This window comes from Notamacropus eugenii, chromosome 3 (genome assembly GCF_028372415.1).
Source record: "Notamacropus eugenii isolate mMacEug1 chromosome 3, mMacEug1.pri_v2, whole genome shotgun sequence".
Taxonomy (NCBI): domain Eukaryota; kingdom Metazoa; phylum Chordata; class Mammalia; order Diprotodontia; family Macropodidae; genus Notamacropus; species Notamacropus eugenii.
Window position 1 is genome coordinate 398,578,102 of NC_092874.1, and position 21,262 is coordinate 398,599,363.

General features: G+C 37.8%; 1 protein-coding gene across 4 annotated transcripts in view; it reads right to left on the reverse strand.

Moving 5' to 3' along the window:
• The window catches only part of ACSM5 (acyl-CoA synthetase medium chain family member 5), an 84,484-nt gene that overhangs the window by 23,602 nt on the left and 39,620 nt on the right, over nt 1-21,262 (reverse strand). For 3 of the 4 annotated variants that reach the window (XM_072597962.1, XM_072597963.1, XM_072597964.1), the window contains 5 exons: nt 13,601-13,808; nt 8,923-9,066; nt 5,794-5,947; nt 3,204-3,283; nt 1,236-1,359 (listed from right to left, as the gene is read on the reverse strand). In XM_072597962.1, coding sequence (XP_072454063.1) covers nt 1,236-1,359; nt 3,204-3,283; nt 5,794-5,947; nt 8,923-9,066; nt 13,601-13,808 — 710 coding nt within the window. The remainder of the gene's footprint in view (nt 1-1,235; nt 1,360-3,203; nt 3,284-5,793; nt 5,948-8,922; nt 9,067-13,600; nt 13,809-21,262) is intronic. The other variant, XM_072597965.1, reaches the window with a different exon arrangement.

Sequence of the window (21,262 nt, forward strand, 5' to 3'; positions counted from 1 at the left end):
TGAGGAATGGCTGAACAAGTTGTACGTGAGTGTAATTGAATACTATTGTGCTATGAGAAATGGTGAACAAGAAGACTTCAGAGAGGGCTGGAAAGACTTGTATGAACTGGTGCTGAGTGAAAGGAGCAGAACCCGGAGAACTTTGTACACAGCAACAACAACAGTGTGCGACAAATTTTTCTGGTATACTTAGTATACTTGAAATGCATGGACTTAACTTTGCAATGGACTCTTGAGGCAAAACACCTTCCACAACCAGAGAAAGAACTATGAAATTGGATCATGGATAGAAACAGACCATTTTCTTCTCTATTATGTTTTGTTTTGTTTTATGGTTTCTCCCATTCATTTTAAGTCTTCTATACAATGCACATTTAATAGGAATGTATGTGTAGAACCTATATAAGATTGTATGCTGTCTCAGGGAGGGAGTGAGGAGGGAGCAGGATATGGAGGGGAGGGAGTGGAAAAAAATCTAAAATATATGGATGTGATTGTGAAACCCTGAAAGCAAATAAAATAATTCAATTTAAAAAATAATAGGAATTAGCTTGTATTGGTAAAATGTGACCAAGCTGTGGAGATCCTTGAAAGTAAGATAAAAGGTGTTTTTCTTCTTGAGCAGGAGAGTAACATAACGAAAGTGGTGATTTGGGAAGATTATTCTTAGAGTAATGTGTAGGTTGGATTGGTGCAGTGAGGGATTGGGGGAAATGGGACCAGAGATACTATAACACTAGTAGAAGGAAGAATGGGACAACAGTCAAGGTGATAAAGACCTTGATTAGGTGTGTGGTAATGGGTGGGAAAATGAAAGAGTGAATGAAAGACATTTCAATGGAAGAAACAAGATTTGATAATATACTGGATACAGGAAATGGAGAGCAATGAAGCTAAAGATGGTGCCAAAGTTTCTAGTCTAGGAGACTGGGTGAATAGTGGCATCGTTGAAAGAATTAGAATAGCTGGAAAGGAGTAAAAGTTTGGTTTAGGGTAGTGTTATCTGTATGTAAGCTGTTATGAAGATAAAATAATGGAATCTTCAGGTGAAATTTTAGAGCAGTGAAAAGATGGAAAAAGAGATCATTGTGTAAGATTAGAATTGATCAGATTCATCAATGCCAAGGATAGCAAAGGCTGGGGAGAATTCTAGGATCTAGAAATGTTCCTTCATAATCTGGGGGAGCCAGTAGGACAATCCTCATTCAAGGTTCAAGAATTTAGCTGCAACTCACAGTTTCAGATTGGCCATAGCCTTCATGCAACTCCAGACCTGTCTGACTCTTCCATTTTATTCTCACATCAGGATTGAGGGTCTCTCCTCCTGTTACACAGTGCCTCAGGCTCTTAAATTTGTACCTTTGTTGAGAAGGAAGAAAAGATGTCTCTAGTTAGGGACTTAGCATGGAATGCATGCTATTCATGGTGGTGGACGCTGGAACCCATTCCCAAGATATAACCCCTCTAGGTCCCTATTTGCTGACCTTTAAGGGTTCTTGAGTCTCCCAATTTATAATCTATGAGCTTGCTGCCTAAGGAGAAGGTGAAGACAATTGGTACTTATGCAAAGAAATGGTTTTGTGCATAATAAAAAACCCCAGAAGACAATATTTTTTAAAACCCTGTTTTTTTAAATGTGGGGCAGCTATGTGGTGCAGTAGGTAGAGCCATTGACCTTGAGTCAGAAGAACCTGAGTTTAAATCCAGCCTCAGACAGGTAATAATTGTGTGACTCCGGGCAAGTCACTTGACGATTTTTGACTCTTTCTCATCTGTAAACTGAATTGGAGAAGGAAGTGGCAAACCATTTCAGTATCTTTGCCAAGAAAATCCCAAACAGGGTCATGGAGAGATGACTGAAACAACATGGCAACACCACAACATTTTAAAAATAGGAATCACAGAATTACAAAATTGGGAGGGAATTCCAAGGCCATCTAGTTCAATATGTATCTGGTCACAAATGTCTTCTACTGCTTTCTAATTTGAAACCTGGACAAGTTACATGCTGGACCTCAATTCCCTTACCTAGAAAATGAGGGGGTTGGATTGAATATTCTCCAAGTCTTTTCTAGCTCTTGATCTATGATCCTATCTATGAAATTTCTATGATTTTCTCTAGGCACTCCAGTGAATGGTTATGCAACTTCTCCTTGGATATATTGGGGGGAGGTCCCCTCTACCTTTAGAGGAAGACCCTTCCATCTCTAGTGTATTGCAAGTCAAAACAAATATGTGAATATATGATTTACAAAATATGAATGAAGGAGAGATGATTTGCTTCATAGAAGACCACAGGAAGCCTTTAAATACCATGCTCCCCAAGTGAATCTAAACATTAAGATTCAATTTACGTGCAATATTTTGCATGGATCCCAAGTGAAGGTCACTTATGTATACTTTTATTTAGGGGGTGTATGGGTCAGAGCAACCATTTCAATTACTCTTTTCCTAGGATTTGCATGAGCAAATTATTACAGCAAGAATAGGATTCTTAAAGATAAAGGATTATCAAGGATTCAGCAATGGTGTTGCCCCTTAGAGCAGAAAACCCTTATGGAATATAATTCACAAAGAGCCAATTCAGAATCTACCTTATGTCTGTGAAGCATTCATAGAAGTTACACTAGTTATAAATGATTAATAAGGAAAGGGAAGAGACCCCCCCCCCCTGAGAGGTTGAGGTTAGAAATATCATAAGAGACACAAAAAGGCTCCATTCCCTGTTGGCTGACTGCAAAAACCAAAGAGAAAGAACCCTTTATGTGTTCACAAAGGAATGAAATGATTTATTTGAGATGGCTCATCCTTCATATACCCAAATAACACTACAATGGCTAATGTTGATGCTTTGTGCACTCCCTGGCTGTGGCTAAGAAGCAAATTTTTCTGAGCAAAACCATATGGCTCATATGAGCATTAACTGAACCCACAACTTTGGCTTCATTAGCACCATCAAAACCAATGAAACCACACTAAATAGCCTTAGTCTACAGGAACCCTTTCAAATCTATCCGAGCCACTAAAAGATGGACACAATGCAGGTCAATCCATTGAGGAAATTGGGGTCCATATCTTCAGGGTGTCCTGAGTGGTGCCTGCTCCATCCTGTGTGTGTGTGTGTGTGTGTGTGTGTGTGTGTGTGTGTATGTGTGTGTGTGTATGTGTGATGTACAAGTAAATATAGAATGGAAAAGAGTTACCTGGTCAGGTCATGCTGTACAAGCATCTGGAACATAGTTGGAACACAACAGAAGGTGGTGATTGGCATTTGGCAGAGTGTCTGAATAGGAAGGAAATGTTGAAAGGTCACTAAACCTTGGGCCCCAAAGGAAGAATTGGCTAGACTATTTTTATCAGGGTGTCAGAGGCAAGAATGATTGGGATGGGTTCCTTCTCTATATGCAGCCCATGTGGGTGCCAACTCTTCTGTCAAAACCTTCTGTGTTGCTGATCAAGGAGCTTCTGTTTTTATTTCCCACCCTTTTTGAAGAGACATATTAAGGAGGGTGGAAAGCATAAGAGTAGGAAGGAGAACCTGAGAGTTCACACAATGGATACTTTAATCTGGGATAATTGAGAATTGTCAGTTGGAGTTCTGATTATTACAGATATATATTTCCTTGCTGGAAGCCCCTTTGGTGTGGAGGTCTAATGAAAGAACTCTGGTCTGGAACACATGACACCTATGTTCTAGTTGCATTTGTCTCTAGCTTTCTGTGTAACCTTGGCAAGTCAATTTTACTCTCTCGGCCTCAGTTTTTTATGTTCAAAATGAGCAGGTTAGGCTAGATCTCTAAAGTACTTTCCAGTAAGAATAAATTCTTCAAGGTACTTTCCAGTAAATTTCAGACCCAAGACCCTATTTTTCTACAACTCTCAGATGCTACATTGTTTTGTATGTAGCAGGTACTTAATAAATGCTCTTTGATGTGAATTTACTTGGATTATTCACTTTGGATTGTGGAATGACAGAAAATGGAGGAAACATATATACTTTCTTATACCTTGATTCCATTTTTGCTGTGAATGGTCTATTTTCTGCCCATCTAGTAATTCAATTCAACAAACATTATTAAGTATCTACTGTGCATCAGTACTGTTGCTGTCTCTAGAATATTGTACAATGAATAAAAATAAGAACCAGTCTCTAATCTCAAGGAACTTCTGCTAGAGGAAAATGCAAAATATAAATACCTTGAGGGCAATGACTTTTGCTTTTCCTCTTTGTGTATTCCCAATGCCCAGAAGAGTGCCTGGCATGTAGTGGGTACTTAATAAATGTTTGAGTAACTGAATTGAATTATCAATATTTTCCTTTATCCCTGAAAGTCCAACCTTAATGTCATTTAGGACTTTACACTGAATTGAATCAGGATAATATCATCTTGACCAGAGGTGGGTAACTTGTGGCCCTCTAAATCCTCAAGTGCAACCCTTTGGCTGAATCCAAACTTTACTAAATTCTGTGAAGTTTGAATTCAATCAAAAGGCTTCACTTGAGAACCTAGAGGACCAATGTGGCCTTGGAGTCTTAGGTTCTCCACTCCTGATGTTGAGTATTACTTAGGTCCTTTTCCTCTCTGTAAATACATATTCAATACTTTTCAAGGCCTGACTGAAAACTCCCTGGCTTTAGGCAGCTTGACTGAAAAGACAATTTCACACAAAGGAAAAAAAACCAAACAAACCCACTAGTCTCAGAGAATGAAAAGTAGAATTTTAGCCTCCTCTTTGATACCTCGTGGTTTATATAGCTCATTTTCCTCACCCGCACAATCTGTGGCAGTTATGTGGTATAGTATATAAAGTTTCAGACAAAGAGTTAGATCTGACTTCAAATCAGATCTCAGACAGTTATTATCTGTATGACCATGAATAAGTCACTTAACCTCCATTTGCCTCAGCTTCCACAATTGCAAATTGGGGACAGTAATAGTGCCTACCTCACAGGATTGTTGTGAGGATCAAATAAGATAATATTTGTAAAAAGTGCTTAGCACAGTGTCTGGCATATAGTAAGTATTGTATAAAAGCTTCTTTCCTTCCCTTTACCCCCCTCCAAAAATGGAGATACTTGTCTTCTCTATTTCACAAGCTGGTGTGAGTATCAAATGAGATAATATGTGTCAAATGTTTTATAATAATAAAACATCATAATAATGTAACCCATTATAATTATTTTTTCACTGATGCTTCACTATAGTGCTGGTATGACCCTTCATTCTCAACAGCAGGGAACAAACTCCAGAAGATCCTCGTCTGTTGTAAAGGCTTCAAAAGATGAATGAATGAATGGTTTAAGTGAATGAAACATTAATTAAGTGTTTTGAATGCTCAAGGTGTAGAAGGGAGTGGATCTGCATTAGCAATGGCTGTTTTCACACTGATCACATCAAAAATCCTTGAAGCACTAAATGATCACCATTATTACAAAAGGACTTAAAATGTGTGTTGACTAGGGATCATCATAATTCACTTTTATATGGCCTTTTAATGTTTGTAAAGTGATCTGCATATATTATCTTACAACTCTGTGAGGCAGCTGCAATGGATGTTAATATCACCATCTTATGGAAGAGCGAGCATGTAAGGTAGAATTCAAACCCAAGTCTTCCTGTCTCCATGGATATTTAGTATTCTATCCACTTCTCTCTGGAGGTCAAGGTAGCAGTTTAACTTTACTTATGCCTTTTTCCATGTCTCCCGCTGCTCAGTAAGTCTGGTTACTTTCTCTCCTTTTTCTCACCCAATTTCAATACATCCGATAAATAAAGTAATTTCTGTCCTTACATTCAAGATCACATTGGTGTCGGCTTTTGGCAGTTGGTGGATGAAAAGGCAGGCTCCTGCTATCCAAGTAGAGTAGAAGGTCCAGGCAGCTTTGACCCAGCCTGTGTCAGACGTGTTCCAGAAGATAGCAGAATCTGATAAGTCGATCCACTTCCTGACAACACAGAAGAAGAGTTTGTTTTATAGTGGTACAGAGACCATCATTTACTGGTTGCGTGACCCTGAGCAAGGCAATTAACTTCTGTTTGTCTTAGTCTCCTCAACTAGAAAATGGGGATAATAATAGCACCTACTTCCCAGAGTTACTGTGAGCATAAAATGAGGTAATAGTTGTGAAGTACTTAGAATAGTACCTGGTTTCATACTAGGCACTTCTTTCTTTTCATCTCTCAAAAGGAGATTCAGACTAGAGAAGAGCTGGGAGCACAGTGAGTGTTCAGCAAATGCTAGTGAAATAATCCCACAAGTGAATGGCCCCTGGAGTGTTGTAAATGTCCCATCATCAGACATATATAATGACAGATCAGAACTCACACATGCCATACTTAATACCAATAATTGAAAATAATTGAAACTTTATTTAAAAGTTAATAGGCTCTGAAGCAACAGCATATTTCAGCTAGAATAGAGTTTCAAATATTATTTAATTTATCTTCCCTGCCCCCAAAGGGAGAAAACTGAGCTCTACACAGAGAAACTGATTGGTCAGAGTTATTGTGCAGTTAGTGATTGTGCATTTGGCAGAAATGGAGAATAAATGTTGACTAGCTTCATCGTGCCTCTCAATATTGCTAAGCAAATCTTTTGAAGCAATATGCATAAAACCAGATAGCTTTTAGGGAATCATGAGTGAGGGAGTGGGACTGGACTCAGTTTTTTAGGAGTTTATCTAGAATTTCTGGGTTTTGGGGGGAATAATCTAGTGCTATAAGGCCCCAATTGAGGATTTTCCACTTCCCACCTCATCCCCTCCTCAATAGTCTATGATTGGATAACTATATTTTTCTGACATGACTTTTATAGGAAAGACCAATTGATTGGTTATAAGTGTTACATTATTGTGTGTAAACTTCACTAAAGTGTTGCTTAAAGATGTAAGGTACTGGACTGGGTTCAAATCCTAACTCAGACATTTAGAATCTATGTGAAGTTGTGTGAATCATTTAACCCCTCTAAAACGTCAGTTTTCTCATTTTGAAAATGAGAAAGTTGGGCTTGATGATCCCTTAGATCCTTTCCAGTATAAATCTATGATCCTATGGTAACATTGTGAAGGAAGGTTGGATTTTATAGCTTCAATGTCTTTTCAGGTACTCAGATATTACTCCCATTCCCCCCTGTAAGAATAGACTCAGACTATAGACCATTGGTCATAGAAACATCCCCAATTGTGCTGATAAAGATATTACACATGTAGTGATGAAAGCATGCTGTTGGGAAAGTAAAGTATTGAAAGTATCAATATATTTCCTGAAATAGCAATGCATTCAAACATTTTTAAAAATCTAGGTATTTGGGAATTATTCAGTAAACACTTTAATGATGACAATGACCAAGAATTAATAAGAAAGTTTCACACCTTCCTGGTGACAGATGGAGGGACTGAAGAAAAGAAAAAGCAGGCTGGCAAGCAAAGTATCACTTGGAATAGCCACTAAGAAAATATCTTCAGCAGCGTGCTGTAGTGATAGCGTCATCCCCAGAGACACTGGATAGAGTCGAAAAAGCTAGAGCTGGGGATTGCAAGCTGTCAGCTAACCTATAAGGCAAGTAGGTGGTACAGTGGATAGAGTGGATTGGAGTCAGGAGAACTGGAGTTCAAATACCCTTTTAGACACCTACTAGCTCTGCAACCTTGGGCAAGTCATTTAACTCACTTCCATACTGAGTATCTATTTTAGTTTGTTATTGTGAAGATCCACTGTGATCACATAAGAAAGTTGCTTTGTAAATCTTAAAGTGCTATATAAATTCTTCTTGTTCTTCTCCCTCCTCTTCTTCACCAGGTCTATTATTCAATACAGAAAACTATGGTCCATTTTAGTGGAGCATCTGTAGCTATCAAATGAAGAATATTTTGAATTTTGAAAATGTTGAATCCTAGTTGTCAGTCACATGCCACAGGTATGATTCAAGGAGGTCATGAACCTGAAGGAGAAAGACAGATGATATCTCTAATAATCTTCACTTATTATTTGAATGACGTAGTGGATCTACTTATGCCATCGTACATAATAACGTACAATAGTGCAATAGTCCAAGGTTATAGTATTTGAATATATATGAATGCTGAAGAGTCAGTTTGATATTGGGGAAATACCAAAGATAACTGTGAAACACCTCTCAACAAAGATGTCTCTGACTTTATGTTAAGGATGAGGAAGTTATTGTAGAGACCCATAATCAGAAAGTCAGGGCCTATGAACCACTCAGGGAGGCTGTTCAGGATGTCTTGCCATTAATTCATCTATGTCTGTATAAGCAAACTACAAAGAACTGATACAACTGGTCCAACAAGAAGACTGTGTGAACAAGGAGACCATGCTAAGTAACAAAAAAATATAGACCTATAGAGTTCCAAGGCATCTCAAGTACAGGCCACTGGGACTAGGAAAGATAAACTTGACTACCTTGGAGAATCTAAGGTCAGTATGATGAAAACTATTTGCAAGTCCATAAGAGACTATGGACTTTGGGAGCACACAGATGTCAACATCTACCTAAAAATGGCTCACATCACTCTTTCTTTTTCACACTTTCAAGAGAGTCTTCTTTCTAGTTCTATTGCCTTTTCCAGATTTGGAGACTTTTTTTTTTTTAATATTGTCCCACATCTAGCACTGGAAAAGATCTCAGAAACCATCTTGTTTAACTTCCTTATTTTTTAAAGATAAGGTAACTGATACCCAAGAGAGATTAAGTGAAGTGCCCAAGGTTATATAGGTAGCAAGTAACTAGGATGGAATATAAACTCAGGTTTTCCCACTTCCAAGTCCCTGTGTTTGTGCCCTGTCCCCCCAGCTCTACCACAGAATTGTTGACCTACCACAAAACTGGTGTTTTTGACTAAGCTATCACTGGGGTTATCACTACCCTGATGTTCAACTGCTAATACATGCTCTACTACACCTTGCACAGGTGGCAAAGCCCAATCCATAGCTGACTTGGGTGTGTTCCAGCATCTTGGGTGAACCTGTGGTGCCGCTGGTGAAGTAGATGGACGATGGGTCTTGACTCCTAGTCTTCACACAATTGTGTTCTTCAGGTGCTGCTCTAAAAAAAATAACACCTCTATTTGTGCAAATTATTCTTCTCTCAGGTAATTTAAAGCTATTTGTTATACAAACTTTGGAAGATTTCAGCTTTGGGTGCTGTGTAATATATACCTACAACAGAGCCACGTTTTCCCTGAAAGAGCACTTAGATCCCTAAGGCTAGATCAGATTTCTGTTCAACTCTCCCTTTCGGCAGAACTTTCCATCTACCAGCTTTTTGGACAAACAGACCAGATGTAGAAATTTCATTTCCTGCTTTGACTGGAGTTACAGTGACAGTAATAACAATAATTCTACAGTAGAAGATCTTTGATTATCCATCCACAATAGGCTGAATTGTATCTTAAAAATCAGAAATTGGCAATAATATTTATATTTTATATTACCCCCCCGGGTGGAATAAGTTCATAAATTCTCAGAATTGAAACAATTTCCAAGTTTAATTTCAGTTACACAGGAGATATATGACTCTCTGGAGAAATAGACATTCTTCAAGGAACTCCCACAATCCTGGCCCCTTAACACACTAACCTTCTTTCTCACTACTCTCTTATATGAGCTCACTGCTCCATCCAATTTTTTTTTCTTTCATAAAGTTTTAGTTTGTATTGATATATTTTCTTTCCATATCATCTTCATTTTCAAACATATGTCTTGCCCATACTCCACCCCACAGTTCATCCCTTGTAGCAAAGAATAAAAACGGGGGAAAAGCAGTTCAGTCAAACTAACCACCACATCGATTAAGTCTAACATTATATATTATAATGTTCTACAACTACAGCTACTACAGGGTTTGTTCCAAGCAATAGAGATTTAGCTTCTCATCTCTTTTCTGGAGTCAAGCTTGGTCATTATAATTGCACAGTATTCGGTCTTTCCATGTACATTATTGTCATTGTGGTGTATGCTTTTTTGTGGATCTGCTTACTTCATTCTATATCAGCTCATACAAGTCTTTGTATGCTTCTTTGAATTTTTCATATTCATCAGTTCTTATTACAGAACAATATTCCTTTATATTTGCACTACAATTTATTTTGTCATTCCTCAGTTCATGGGCACAAACTTTTGTTCTAGTTCTTTGCTACCACATAAAGTGATGTCATGAATATTATGGCATATATGGGATGTTTTTTTCCCATACAACACTAATTTTATGATATAAAATATATCATGTATAAAATACATATTAAAATATTTATATATATATATATATTTCTGTTTTAACTTTCTTGGGCTTTATGACTAGTAGCATGCAGTCATCTGTAGTCATCTTTGGATCTTTGGATAAAAGAAGGTGACTGTATTTTAGTCTCCTTTTTTAAAAAAAGCATAATTCCAAACTGTTTTTGCAGAATGATTGAACTAACTCTCAGCTCCACCACAGTGTATTTGTATGCCTGTTTGCACCTAGCTCCTCCAAAATACATGATTTCTATCTTTTGTAATCTGTGCTAATTTTCTGGGTGTGATTAAAACCGTAAAGATTTTTTATTTGCATTTTTTTTATCATTAATGATTTAGAGCAAACCCAAGACTGACAGTTTACTGTAGATGGAAGTATACATTGATGCAATCATTCTGGGAGGAAAAGTGTTTTTTTGGAGAAAATTACCAAACTGTTCATATCCTTTGACCTACTGGGTGTATATCACAAAGGAGTCAAAGAGAGAGAGAAAGACTCTCTCTCTCTCTCTCTCTCTTTTTCTTCATATAATATATATATGTATACATACATATATATTCATATATACATATATAAACAGTTTTTGCAGTAACAAAAGACCAGAAATAAAGTGAGTACTCATAAATTATGGAATGATTGAACTAATTAATAATAACATTATACAGTGGTTAAGGTTTGCAAACCTTTACAAACGTCTCATATTGTCTCACTTATCATCTGATATATGAATCTAATGAAACATTATGATACAAATGTGATTTAATATGTGAAATTTAGAAAAACATGGGAAGTGTTCTGTGACTGTTTTTATCAATAACCACCCCAACATACATAGGGGGACCTGCTATCACAGGTTCTTAGATCTGCATTCATAAAAGAAAAGATAACTTTTGAGGAATTAACAATGACTTTAATCAAGCACATGTATCATTCGTTTCATCCAGAAGATATATCATTCACCTAGTTCAGGGGAGTCAGCACCTTGAACTTCAAAGAAAATACAGAGAAATCAAAAGTCAACAGACATAGCTTCCTCCGCCTGAATTCAACAGACAAGTCCAGGTGTCTGACCATAGTTACCAGAGAGGGAAGCACCAACATCTGGGTTTTCAAAGCCAGGGGACTCCTTAGTGGCTTCCCAGAGTCCTCATCTGGCCAAACGCCTCCAGTCAGTAAACCCCAAAATAAAACATGCACCTCAGAGTCTTTATATACGTTTAGAATCAGAGGTCATCACATCCCTGGAGGACTAGTGCCTCATTAACAAAAGGCAAGGACCTTCCTACAAATCTTCCCAGGCCCAACAATGAGTGGGAAAGATTCTCCTTAATCACATTATTCAGAGGCACTTTTAGTAAACTTTTTGTTTAGTAAAACAAAAGCAGTAAAAGATCCTACTTTGCTATCACAGTGTTACAGAGTAAAGTAAATATAACCAGGAGAGCAAAATATACAATGGCTACAATCATGCAAACAAAATGATGCTAGAAGCATGGAAAGACTGACTAATTCTAAGGACCTGTCTTGATTTCAAGTAACAGATGGGGAAATTATATCTTCCTCCTTTCAGTAGAGGTGTGGACTTACAGGTGTGGAATGTTGCATATGCAGTCAGACAATAGTTCATTTGGTTTAAACTTTTTTCCTTTGTTACCAGAGAGGATTCAGTAGTTGAATAGTGTAATATGGATTAACTGTGCTATAAAAACAGAAAGGCTCTAAAAAACTTTAAAACAACAAAAAAAATTAAGCCTAAAACAAATTGCTCTTCCCTCTCCTCAGTCTCCCATCCCCAACTACAGCATTTAATAGAAATTTGAAAACAGGACCTCTAGCAGTGCCCTGGTACATCAGTTCAATGAAAAATATTTATTAAATGCCTATTGTATTCAAAGCAGAATGCTTGGCGGGGGGACAGAAAGCCAAAAAGCAAAATCAAGAAATAGTCACTGCCTTCAGGGAGCTTACTTTCTATTTCTTCAGGTTCTTGATAACTCTCCAATCAGAGGTTATTGTAATTTTAAAAGGACTAATTATAGAAAGTGCTAGGGAATATCATTGTTGAATGTGACCAGCAGTTTCTAACTGCCCCTGTTCCTGGACAGAGATAGTTCCAAGGCTACAATTTTGTTCTTTGCTCTTCTTGTTTACACTCTGTTACTGCAGAAAGCTGTTTTGTTGACCCTACAGGTAACCTTGGCCTTGTGCCTTGCCTGCAGTTTGCCTCTGTTGGCTAGAGGTAGCTAAAACCAAACCTGTGGTTTTAGTGGCTATTCCATCTACCTACCTACCAGCCCCTCCTGAGTGGATATAACCTTTGTTGTAATTCTCCACTCTGGGTATCCCTGTCTGAAAAGATTGGGGTGATGTCCCAAATTGCAATTCCTTGATCCAGAATAAAATGCCTCATTATTACTTACTGACAACCCAGTGGATCTGAGTTTTTGTACACTTGGCAGATGGTGGTTTAGTTTGTTTTTAATTTTTATTCTCCTGCACATCCACAACACACTTACCAAATAATGCTTACTGTTCCTCATCCAAGACATCCCATTACCCATCTCTGGGTCTATGCATAGATTGTAAAGCATGAAATACTCTTTCCTTTCACCTCTGCTTCTTGGAACACCTGACTCCTTTCAAGGCAAAGCTCAAGGGTCATATCCTCCAAGAGACTTTTTCTCCAGTAGGACAGGACCACTTTTGGTTTTTTTGGTCTCTGAATCCTCAGTGGCTAGCACATAATTGGCATTTGATGAATGATTATTGAATCAAATTGAATTGTTGATTATGCCCATACTTATTACAGTCTTCTCAGTTTTAATAAGCACAACTAATTCCCTCGATGAAAATGGCTATCTATTTTTATTGAGGGAATTGGTTGTGCAGAGAACTAGTTGAGTGACCTTGGATAAGTCTACTAGCTGAAGCAAAATTTCTTTTCTCTGGCTTTGTACCTAAAATGCAGATGTATGTGGTGAGGGGAGGGTTTGGAGAAAGGTAATTGGACTAGATGGTCTCTAAGGTCTTTTCTGGTTTTAACATTCTAAGATATTCAAGAGTCCCTAAATTGACCTCCTATTCCCTTTCCCTTTCCCTTTTCCCTTTCCCTTTCCTTTCCTTTACCCTTTTTCTTTCCTTGCCTTGCTTTTGCCCTTTTGCTTTTCTTTCTTTTCCTTGCCTTCTATTGTCCTTCCCTTTCCTTTTCCTTCCTTCCTTCCTTCCTTCCTTCCTTCCTTCCTTCCTTCCTTCCTTCCTTCCTTCCTTCCTTCCTTCCTTCCTTCCTTCTCATTGTGTTCTCATTTAAAGGTCAGATTACTTTCCCAAAAGGATCACAACTCACTGGCATAGTTCTCTGAAGTTCAGCCAACCCGGTCGTCTACTGCCTGAGACAAGCACTTTTGTCCGGAGGGAAGGACAGTCAGCACTAATAGTATCCACCTGAGGTGCTAAGGAATCATTGGTAATGATGGCTTTGGCAGCAGATGCCTGCAGTCGGTACTGGATGTCTTTTTTAGTTAGTTGAGAGACTCCAGGGATGATGACAACCCCTGAAGAAATGGAAGAAGACAATGATAATTTAGAAAGTTAATTATCTTAATTCACAATGAAACAAAAAAGCATCATAGTTTAGTTTGGATAGCACTGGGTTTGAAGTCAGAAGACTAGTCTAAATCCCAATTCTGCAATTTACTGAGTGATACTGATCAAGTTACTTCCCCTTTCCCCTTCTATAAAATGAAATAGTTGTACTAAATCATCCCTAAATTCCTTTTTAGCTCTAATTTCTATGTTCCTAAATGCTACTAGAGATTTGGAAGTCATTCTGTTTTTTTTCCAGTTCAGATCAATACTTTGAGATCAAACTTCAGTAGGAATTTATATCAATATTTTTATGTGACGCAGTGGGATAGCATGGTGGATAGAGTGCCTGTCCTGGAAATCAGGAAGATCTGAGTCTAAATCCAGTTTCAGACACTTACTAGCTATGTGATCCTGGGTAAGTCACATAACCTCTGCTTGTCCCAGTTTCCTCATCTATAACATGGAGATAATGATACCACCTTCCCCACAAGCTTGTTGTGAGGATCAAATGGGATAAAGTGCTTATAGCACAGTGCCTGCCATATATAATAAGTACTATATAAATGTTGGTTACTATTATGTTCCTGGGGCAGCTAGATGGCACAGTGGACAGAGCTGCAGGCCTGGAGTAGAAAGACTCTTCTTCATGAGGTCATTTCTGGCCTCAGACACTTACCAACAGTGTGACCCTGGGCAAGTCACTTAACACTGTTTGTCTCAGTTCCTCATCCGTAAAATGAGCTGGAGAAGGAAATGGCAAATTGCTCCAGTATCTTTGCTAAGAAAACTCCAAATGGGGTCCTGAAGAGCTGGACAGGACTAAACAAGGATACTCTTATTTTCCCATTACAAATCATGTTGAGTGCTAGGAGTTCCATGACATCAGTAACTCTCTATAAATACTTCCTTCTTTCCTACAAAGGACATTCAGAGTAGGAGATTTAGTCAGCTGCTATCAGTTTCCTACTATCCTAAAACAGATTTAAGATTTCATTAATGTGCATATTCTACGATGCAAGTCTTGACCCTAATCCTCCCTCCACAAAGCTGTCGAAACAGAGGTCTAGCTATGTCACTCCCTAGTCAACAAACTTTTAGTTTCTTCCTATTAATTCTAGGAACAAAAAGGATACTCCTCTGTTTTGACATCTGAAACCATTAAGAACCTGATTTCACCTTTTCTTTCCAGCCTTATTATCCATTTCACCTTTTGATACACAAAATATTGTGATGCACTTGACTCTCCACCCAAACTGACCCATATACTGTTCATTATAAACAGGACTCCATCTTTCATCTCTGTGCATTTGTGCTGGCTGAAATGCAGTCTCTCCTGACCTCTGCCTCCAACTCACTCATTTCCTTCAAGGCTCAAATCAAGTATCGCATTCTATAGAAATGTTTACATGATCTCTCTAGGTGATAGTGTCATTCTATTTCCAATGGTGTTATTGCTTGGGAGGATCGGGAGAGAATTTATATAGAAAGTGGCACTTGATCTGTTTTATATACAGGATAACTTTTGGGACACACGCTGTCTACATACACACACATATGTATATATGTACATGTATACACACATATATACATGTACACTATACACACATTTTATTGTTACTGTTCAGTTCTGTCCACTTCTTTGTGACCCCATTTGGGGTTTTCTTAGCAAAGATACTAGAGAAGTTTGCCATTTTATTCTCCAGCTCATTTTATAGATGAGGAAACTGAGGCAAATAGGGTTAAGTGATTTATCCAGGGTCATAAAACTGAGGCCAGATATGAACTCAAGAAGATAAGTCTTCCTGATTCCACCATTATACCACCTAGCTATACTACACACACACACACACACACACACACACACACACACACACAGTCTTTGGAATTATATATTTTATTCCTGGATGCATAACATCCATCCATATACACACACACACACACACACACATATGCATATACACATATGTATATAAACATGTGGGTATACACATATACATACACATACAAATATAGAATATACATACACACATACTTATGTACACACATACATATGTGTGTATATATCTATATCTATCTCTATCATCTTTCTATCTATCTATCATCTATCTATCTATCTATCTATCTATCTATCTATCTATCTATCTATCTATCATCATCTATCATCTTCACCAGCTACATAGGACTGCTTCACTTTGTCTATGGATACAAAATGACCGGCACAGTGCCTGGCACATATTAGATACTTAGTAAATGCTTTTTGATTAATGGATCAATGGATTTCAACCTAGCTATACCTTCTACTTTATACATGGTCCTTAGGAGCTGTTGTAGATTAAATAAATGAATAAATAAACTAGGTACCCAGAAAACTCTGAACTAAGTTAGGCTGGCTTTTGGAGGATACCCATACCTGGGCCCATTGGTTATAGGTCTCTATTTGAAACTTTTCCATTTTGATAGGACTCATAAGGACTCATGGTGGACTATCAGAGTTCTTGCAAACTATATTGGAGCTAATTAGGCTCTGGACCCAGATCAGATATGATAACAATGGAATCTAAGAAGGTCTCAGATTTCTAGGATTTGAGAGTGTCAGCCTGGTGAACTAGCTATTATGGAGGATATAGATGAACATGTGCACTGTGAGTTCAGGAGAAACATCAGCTCCACAGAAAAGGAACCAAGGAAACTGAAATAAAAGTTTATTTATAAACAAACAAAAAAAACCCAACCCCCCCAAAAATGTTTGTTTATAAAAGTCTATTTATAGAGACAATGGGGTTGTATATTATTCTTCTTACTGTTAGCAATAGGATGAACCTGACTGATCCTATTCTGTGGGAGGATTCCACTGTCTTAGAGATTTCCTGCCAACACAGGATAATATATTATTTTTTTGTTTATTTTTAAAAATTTCTTTCTTTTTTTTTAGTTTTCAACATTCATTTCCACAAGATTTTGAGTTCCAAATTTTCTCCCCATCTCTCCCCTCTCCCCACCCCAAGACACCATGCATTCTGATTACCCCTTCCTCCAATCTGCCTTCCCTTCTATCACACACCTCCCTTCCCTTAGCCCCATCTTCTCTATTTTCTTGTTGGGCAAGATAGATTTCTATACCCCATTACCTGTATATCTTATTTTCCAGTTGCATGTAAATACAATTTTTAACATTCATGTTTAAAACTTTGAGTTTCAACTTCTCCCTTTTCCTCCCTCCCCACCCATCCCCACTGAGAAGGCAAACAATTCAATATAGGTTAAACATGTGTAGTTAGGCAAAAGACTTCCTTAAAAGTCATACTGTGAAAGACTAACAGTATTTTCCTCCATCCTATAATGCCACCCATTTATTCTATTCTCTCTTTAGACCTTGTCCCTCCCCAAAAGTGTTTACTTCTAATTACTCCCTCCTCCCATTTACCCTCCCTTCTATCATCTCCCCACACTCCGCTTATCCCCTTCTACCCTACCTTCCTGTAATGTAAGATAGAATTTCATACCAAATTGAGTGTGTATATTATTCATTCCTTAAGCCAAATGTGATGAGAGTAAACTTCACTATTTCTCTCTTACCTCCCCTCTTTTCCTCTCCATTGAAAAAGTTTTTCTTTCCTCTTTTATGAGAGATAATTTGCCCCATTCCATTTCTCCCTTCCTCCTCCCAATATATTCCTCTCTCACACCTTAATTTTATTTTTTTAGATATCATTCCTTCCTATTCAACTCACCCTATGCTCTCTGTCTATATGCATATAATCCCTCCAACTAACCAAATACAGACAAAAGTCTCAAGAGTTACAAATATTATCTTTCCATGTAGGAATGTAAACAGTTCAACTTCAGTAATTCCCTTATGATTTCTCTTTCCTGCTTAAAATTTTCATGCTTCTCTTGATTCTTGTATTTGAAAGTCAAATTGTATATTCAGCTCTGGTCTTTTCATCAAGAATGCTTGAATATCCTCTATTTCACTGAATGACCATTTTTTCCCCTGAAGTATTATACTCAGTTTTGCTGGGCAGGTGATTCTTGGTTTTAATCCTAACTCCTTTGACTTCTGGAATATCATATTACAAGCCCTGTGATCCCTTAATGTAGAAAGAAGCTGCTAGATCTTGTGTTATCCTGATTGTATTTCCACAATATTAGAATTGTTTCTTTCTGGCTGCTTGCAATATTTTCTCCTTGACTTAAGAACTCTAGAATTTGGCTACAATATTCCTACAAGTTTTTCTTTTGGAATCTCTTTCAGGAAGTGATCAGTGAATTCTTTCAATATTTATTTTACCCTCTGGTTCTAGAATATCAGGGTATTTTTCCTTGACAATTTCATAAAGGATGATGTCTGGGCTCTTTTCTTGATCGTGGCTTTCAGGCAGTCCCATAATTTTTATATTTTCTTTCCTGAATCTATTTTCCAGGTCAGTTGTTTTTCCAATAAGATATTTCACATTGTCTGCTATTCTTTTATTCCTTTGGTTTTGTTTTATGATTTCTTGATTTTTCATGAAGTCATTAGCTTTCATCTTCTCCATTCTAATCTTTAAGGAATTATTTTCTTCACTGAGTTTTTGGATCTCCTTTTCCATCTGACCAATTCTGCTTTTTAGAGCATTCTTTTCCTCATTGGCTTTTCGGATCTCTTTTGTGATTTGGGTAGTCTATTTTTTAAGGCGTTATTTTCTTCAGCATTTTTTGGGGTTCCCTTTAGTAAGAAGTTGACTCATTTTTCATGATTTTCTTTCATCACTCTCATTTCTCTTCCCAGTTTTTTCTCTATCTCTCTTACTTGATTTTCAAAATCCTTTTTGAGCTCTTCCATGGCCTGAGACCAATTCATATTTTTCTTGGAGGCTTTGGATGGAAGAACTCTGACTGTTTTCTTCTGTTTGCATGCTTTGGTCTTCCTTGTCACCAAAGTAAGATTCTATAATCTGATTCTTTTTCTGGTTTTTGCTCATTTCCCCAGCCATTTACTTGACTTTTCAGCTCTTTGTCAAGGTAGTTCTCTACTTCCAGTGGGGGTGGGGGGATGTACTGTCAGCCACTCGATCTCTCCACAATCTGTGGGTCTAGAGCTCCAGAAACAGTGGCTGCAACTGCCCCTGCTGCTGGTTCCTCCACCCCCTCCTCCTCTGCCACCCTGGGGCTATGACCAGACCAATCCACTCTCCTGCACTTGTCCCACAGTCTTTTTCCACTGACTTCCAATTTATCCTCAGCATTTTGGGATCATGAAATCTGGAAACTACCACAGGTGTGAGAGATTCAGTCCCCCCAAGGTCTGTTCAGGTCACCTCTGTGCACTAGTGGTGCACACTGGACTGCACTGTGCTCCTAGTGTGGCACAACAGACAGTTCCCCAGCAACTTTCCAGGTTGTCTTGGCCTGGAGATTTGCTTCACTCTCTCATTGTGTGGGTTCTGTAGCTCCAGAATTTGTTTAGAGACATTTTTTACAGGTATTTGGCTTGGCACACTCTAAAAAGTCAGTGCTGTTACTCTACCTTGTAGGCTCTGCCTCTTTACTGTAAAATATTATTCTGATAAGATTAATTACAGAGAAAATATTATTCCACTGGAACAAATCAGATCTTTGGCAATTTCTGAGACCCCAGAGTAAACACATATTCTATATTTTCACTCTGTTGCAGAATACTGTAGATTGTCTATGTACTCTAAGCAAAGGTAAAAAGCTACAAAAACTCAATCTGTACTCCTAGCTGAAGCCACTCAAAGTCTAAGTGGTCTTCCTGAGCACACAAGTAAATTTCTTTTCCTCTCAGTCTGATTATTTCCTTTAAGTCGTGCAGACCTCATGGTGGGTGAGATCCTTTTTAGATTCTCATGGAATCCAGGATGAAAATTCTCACAACAATGTGATGGCAGCAGTGAGATGACTAGGAATTCCCAGAAATTCATAGAATTTTCCTAGAATTTCCTAGAAAATTCCTAGAAATTCTCTAGAAATTTTCCTAGACATTTCCAGAAAAATGGCTTTGATCGCCACAATCCAAGACAGCTAGCATATGTACAAGATAAGATTTTACCCAACAGTGGTTAATGTATAGCCTCCTGTGCTTACTAGCTAATTTTCTGACTTATAAGGGATTTGTAAGAATTATTTTCCCTTTAATTTTTTCTGTGAGTAAGCCAAACTGAAACTGTGGTTGACTCTCAGTAACACACTGATCAATTTCCTTCTATTTCTTTTGACAATGCATAAGGAAACTCTCACTAGAAACATGTCTGTCTTGAGAAACTGAGTCTTTGCCATTCTTTGAATTAGGCAAGGATTTCTCTAGCAGTGCATTTATATTTCATGCACAAATGTGTGAGTTATGTATCTCATGTATGTATTTCTTTTATCTTGTGGAGGAAATAGGTGATCTCTCTTCCCTTTTCCAAGTCTCATTCTGCATAAAATTTGCCCTTCTTATCCTCCTTGCCCAGGAAATAGTAAATCTCTTGAAAATTTGTCCAGAATATCCAAAGAAGGCTCAGCAATTTTTTCAGAAACAAAGAGAATTTATCTCATTTCCTTTATGAGTAATAGATGAGAAGTCAGATCTCACAGTATTCCTCCTGGATCTATCAGTTTCCTGTTGTGCAAAATTTTGTCATCCTCAGGTCCAGGCTCCTCCTTCCCTCCCCATAATAACTGATCCTGCCAAAGCCAGATAAGAACCCTACAAAAATCCCCCAGGTTTTGCTGATTTATAATGAGGGCTCCCCATTTGATCTAGGGCTCTAATAAGGTACCCACCCCCACCCAGGACCCCAGAAGACTGCCCTCTCTTTTCTCTGATTTCTCTTTTATTTTGTTAATACCTCTATTCAATAAAGCCAACTTTCTTTACTGTCTTCTTGTGAGTTCTCTAATTCCTTGTATGAAACTTCTGATACTCCTGAACTTTCCTAAGTCTATATTAACAAGACAGCACTGCATGGCCAATATGATTTATTTTTCTTCACCTTATGTATTGTTACAAGGAAAGGTTCTTTTGGGGGAAGGGGAATCATTGGGAAGAGGTAAACAAAAAAGAACATCGAGCTCAAGAAAATTAATATGCATTTATATGCGTGTGTGTGTGTGTGTGTGTGTGTGTGTGTGTGTGTATCAGCTTGGAGGATTACTAATGGTAACATATTGAATATTGGTATGGGTAATGATCTCACCAGTAGCTTCTCTACCCTCCTAAAAGAAGCAACCCAGAGGGATAGCTCAAACCCCACAGAGTCAGAGTAAGACTTTATTCTGATATTTATCAACATCAATTCTGTATACATACTATGTATATTTATACGTATATATTGTGTGTACTACACATACATATTTATATGCATTTATTATATGTACTACATATATGTATTCTGAACATGTATTACATATATATGCTACACATACATATAGAGTA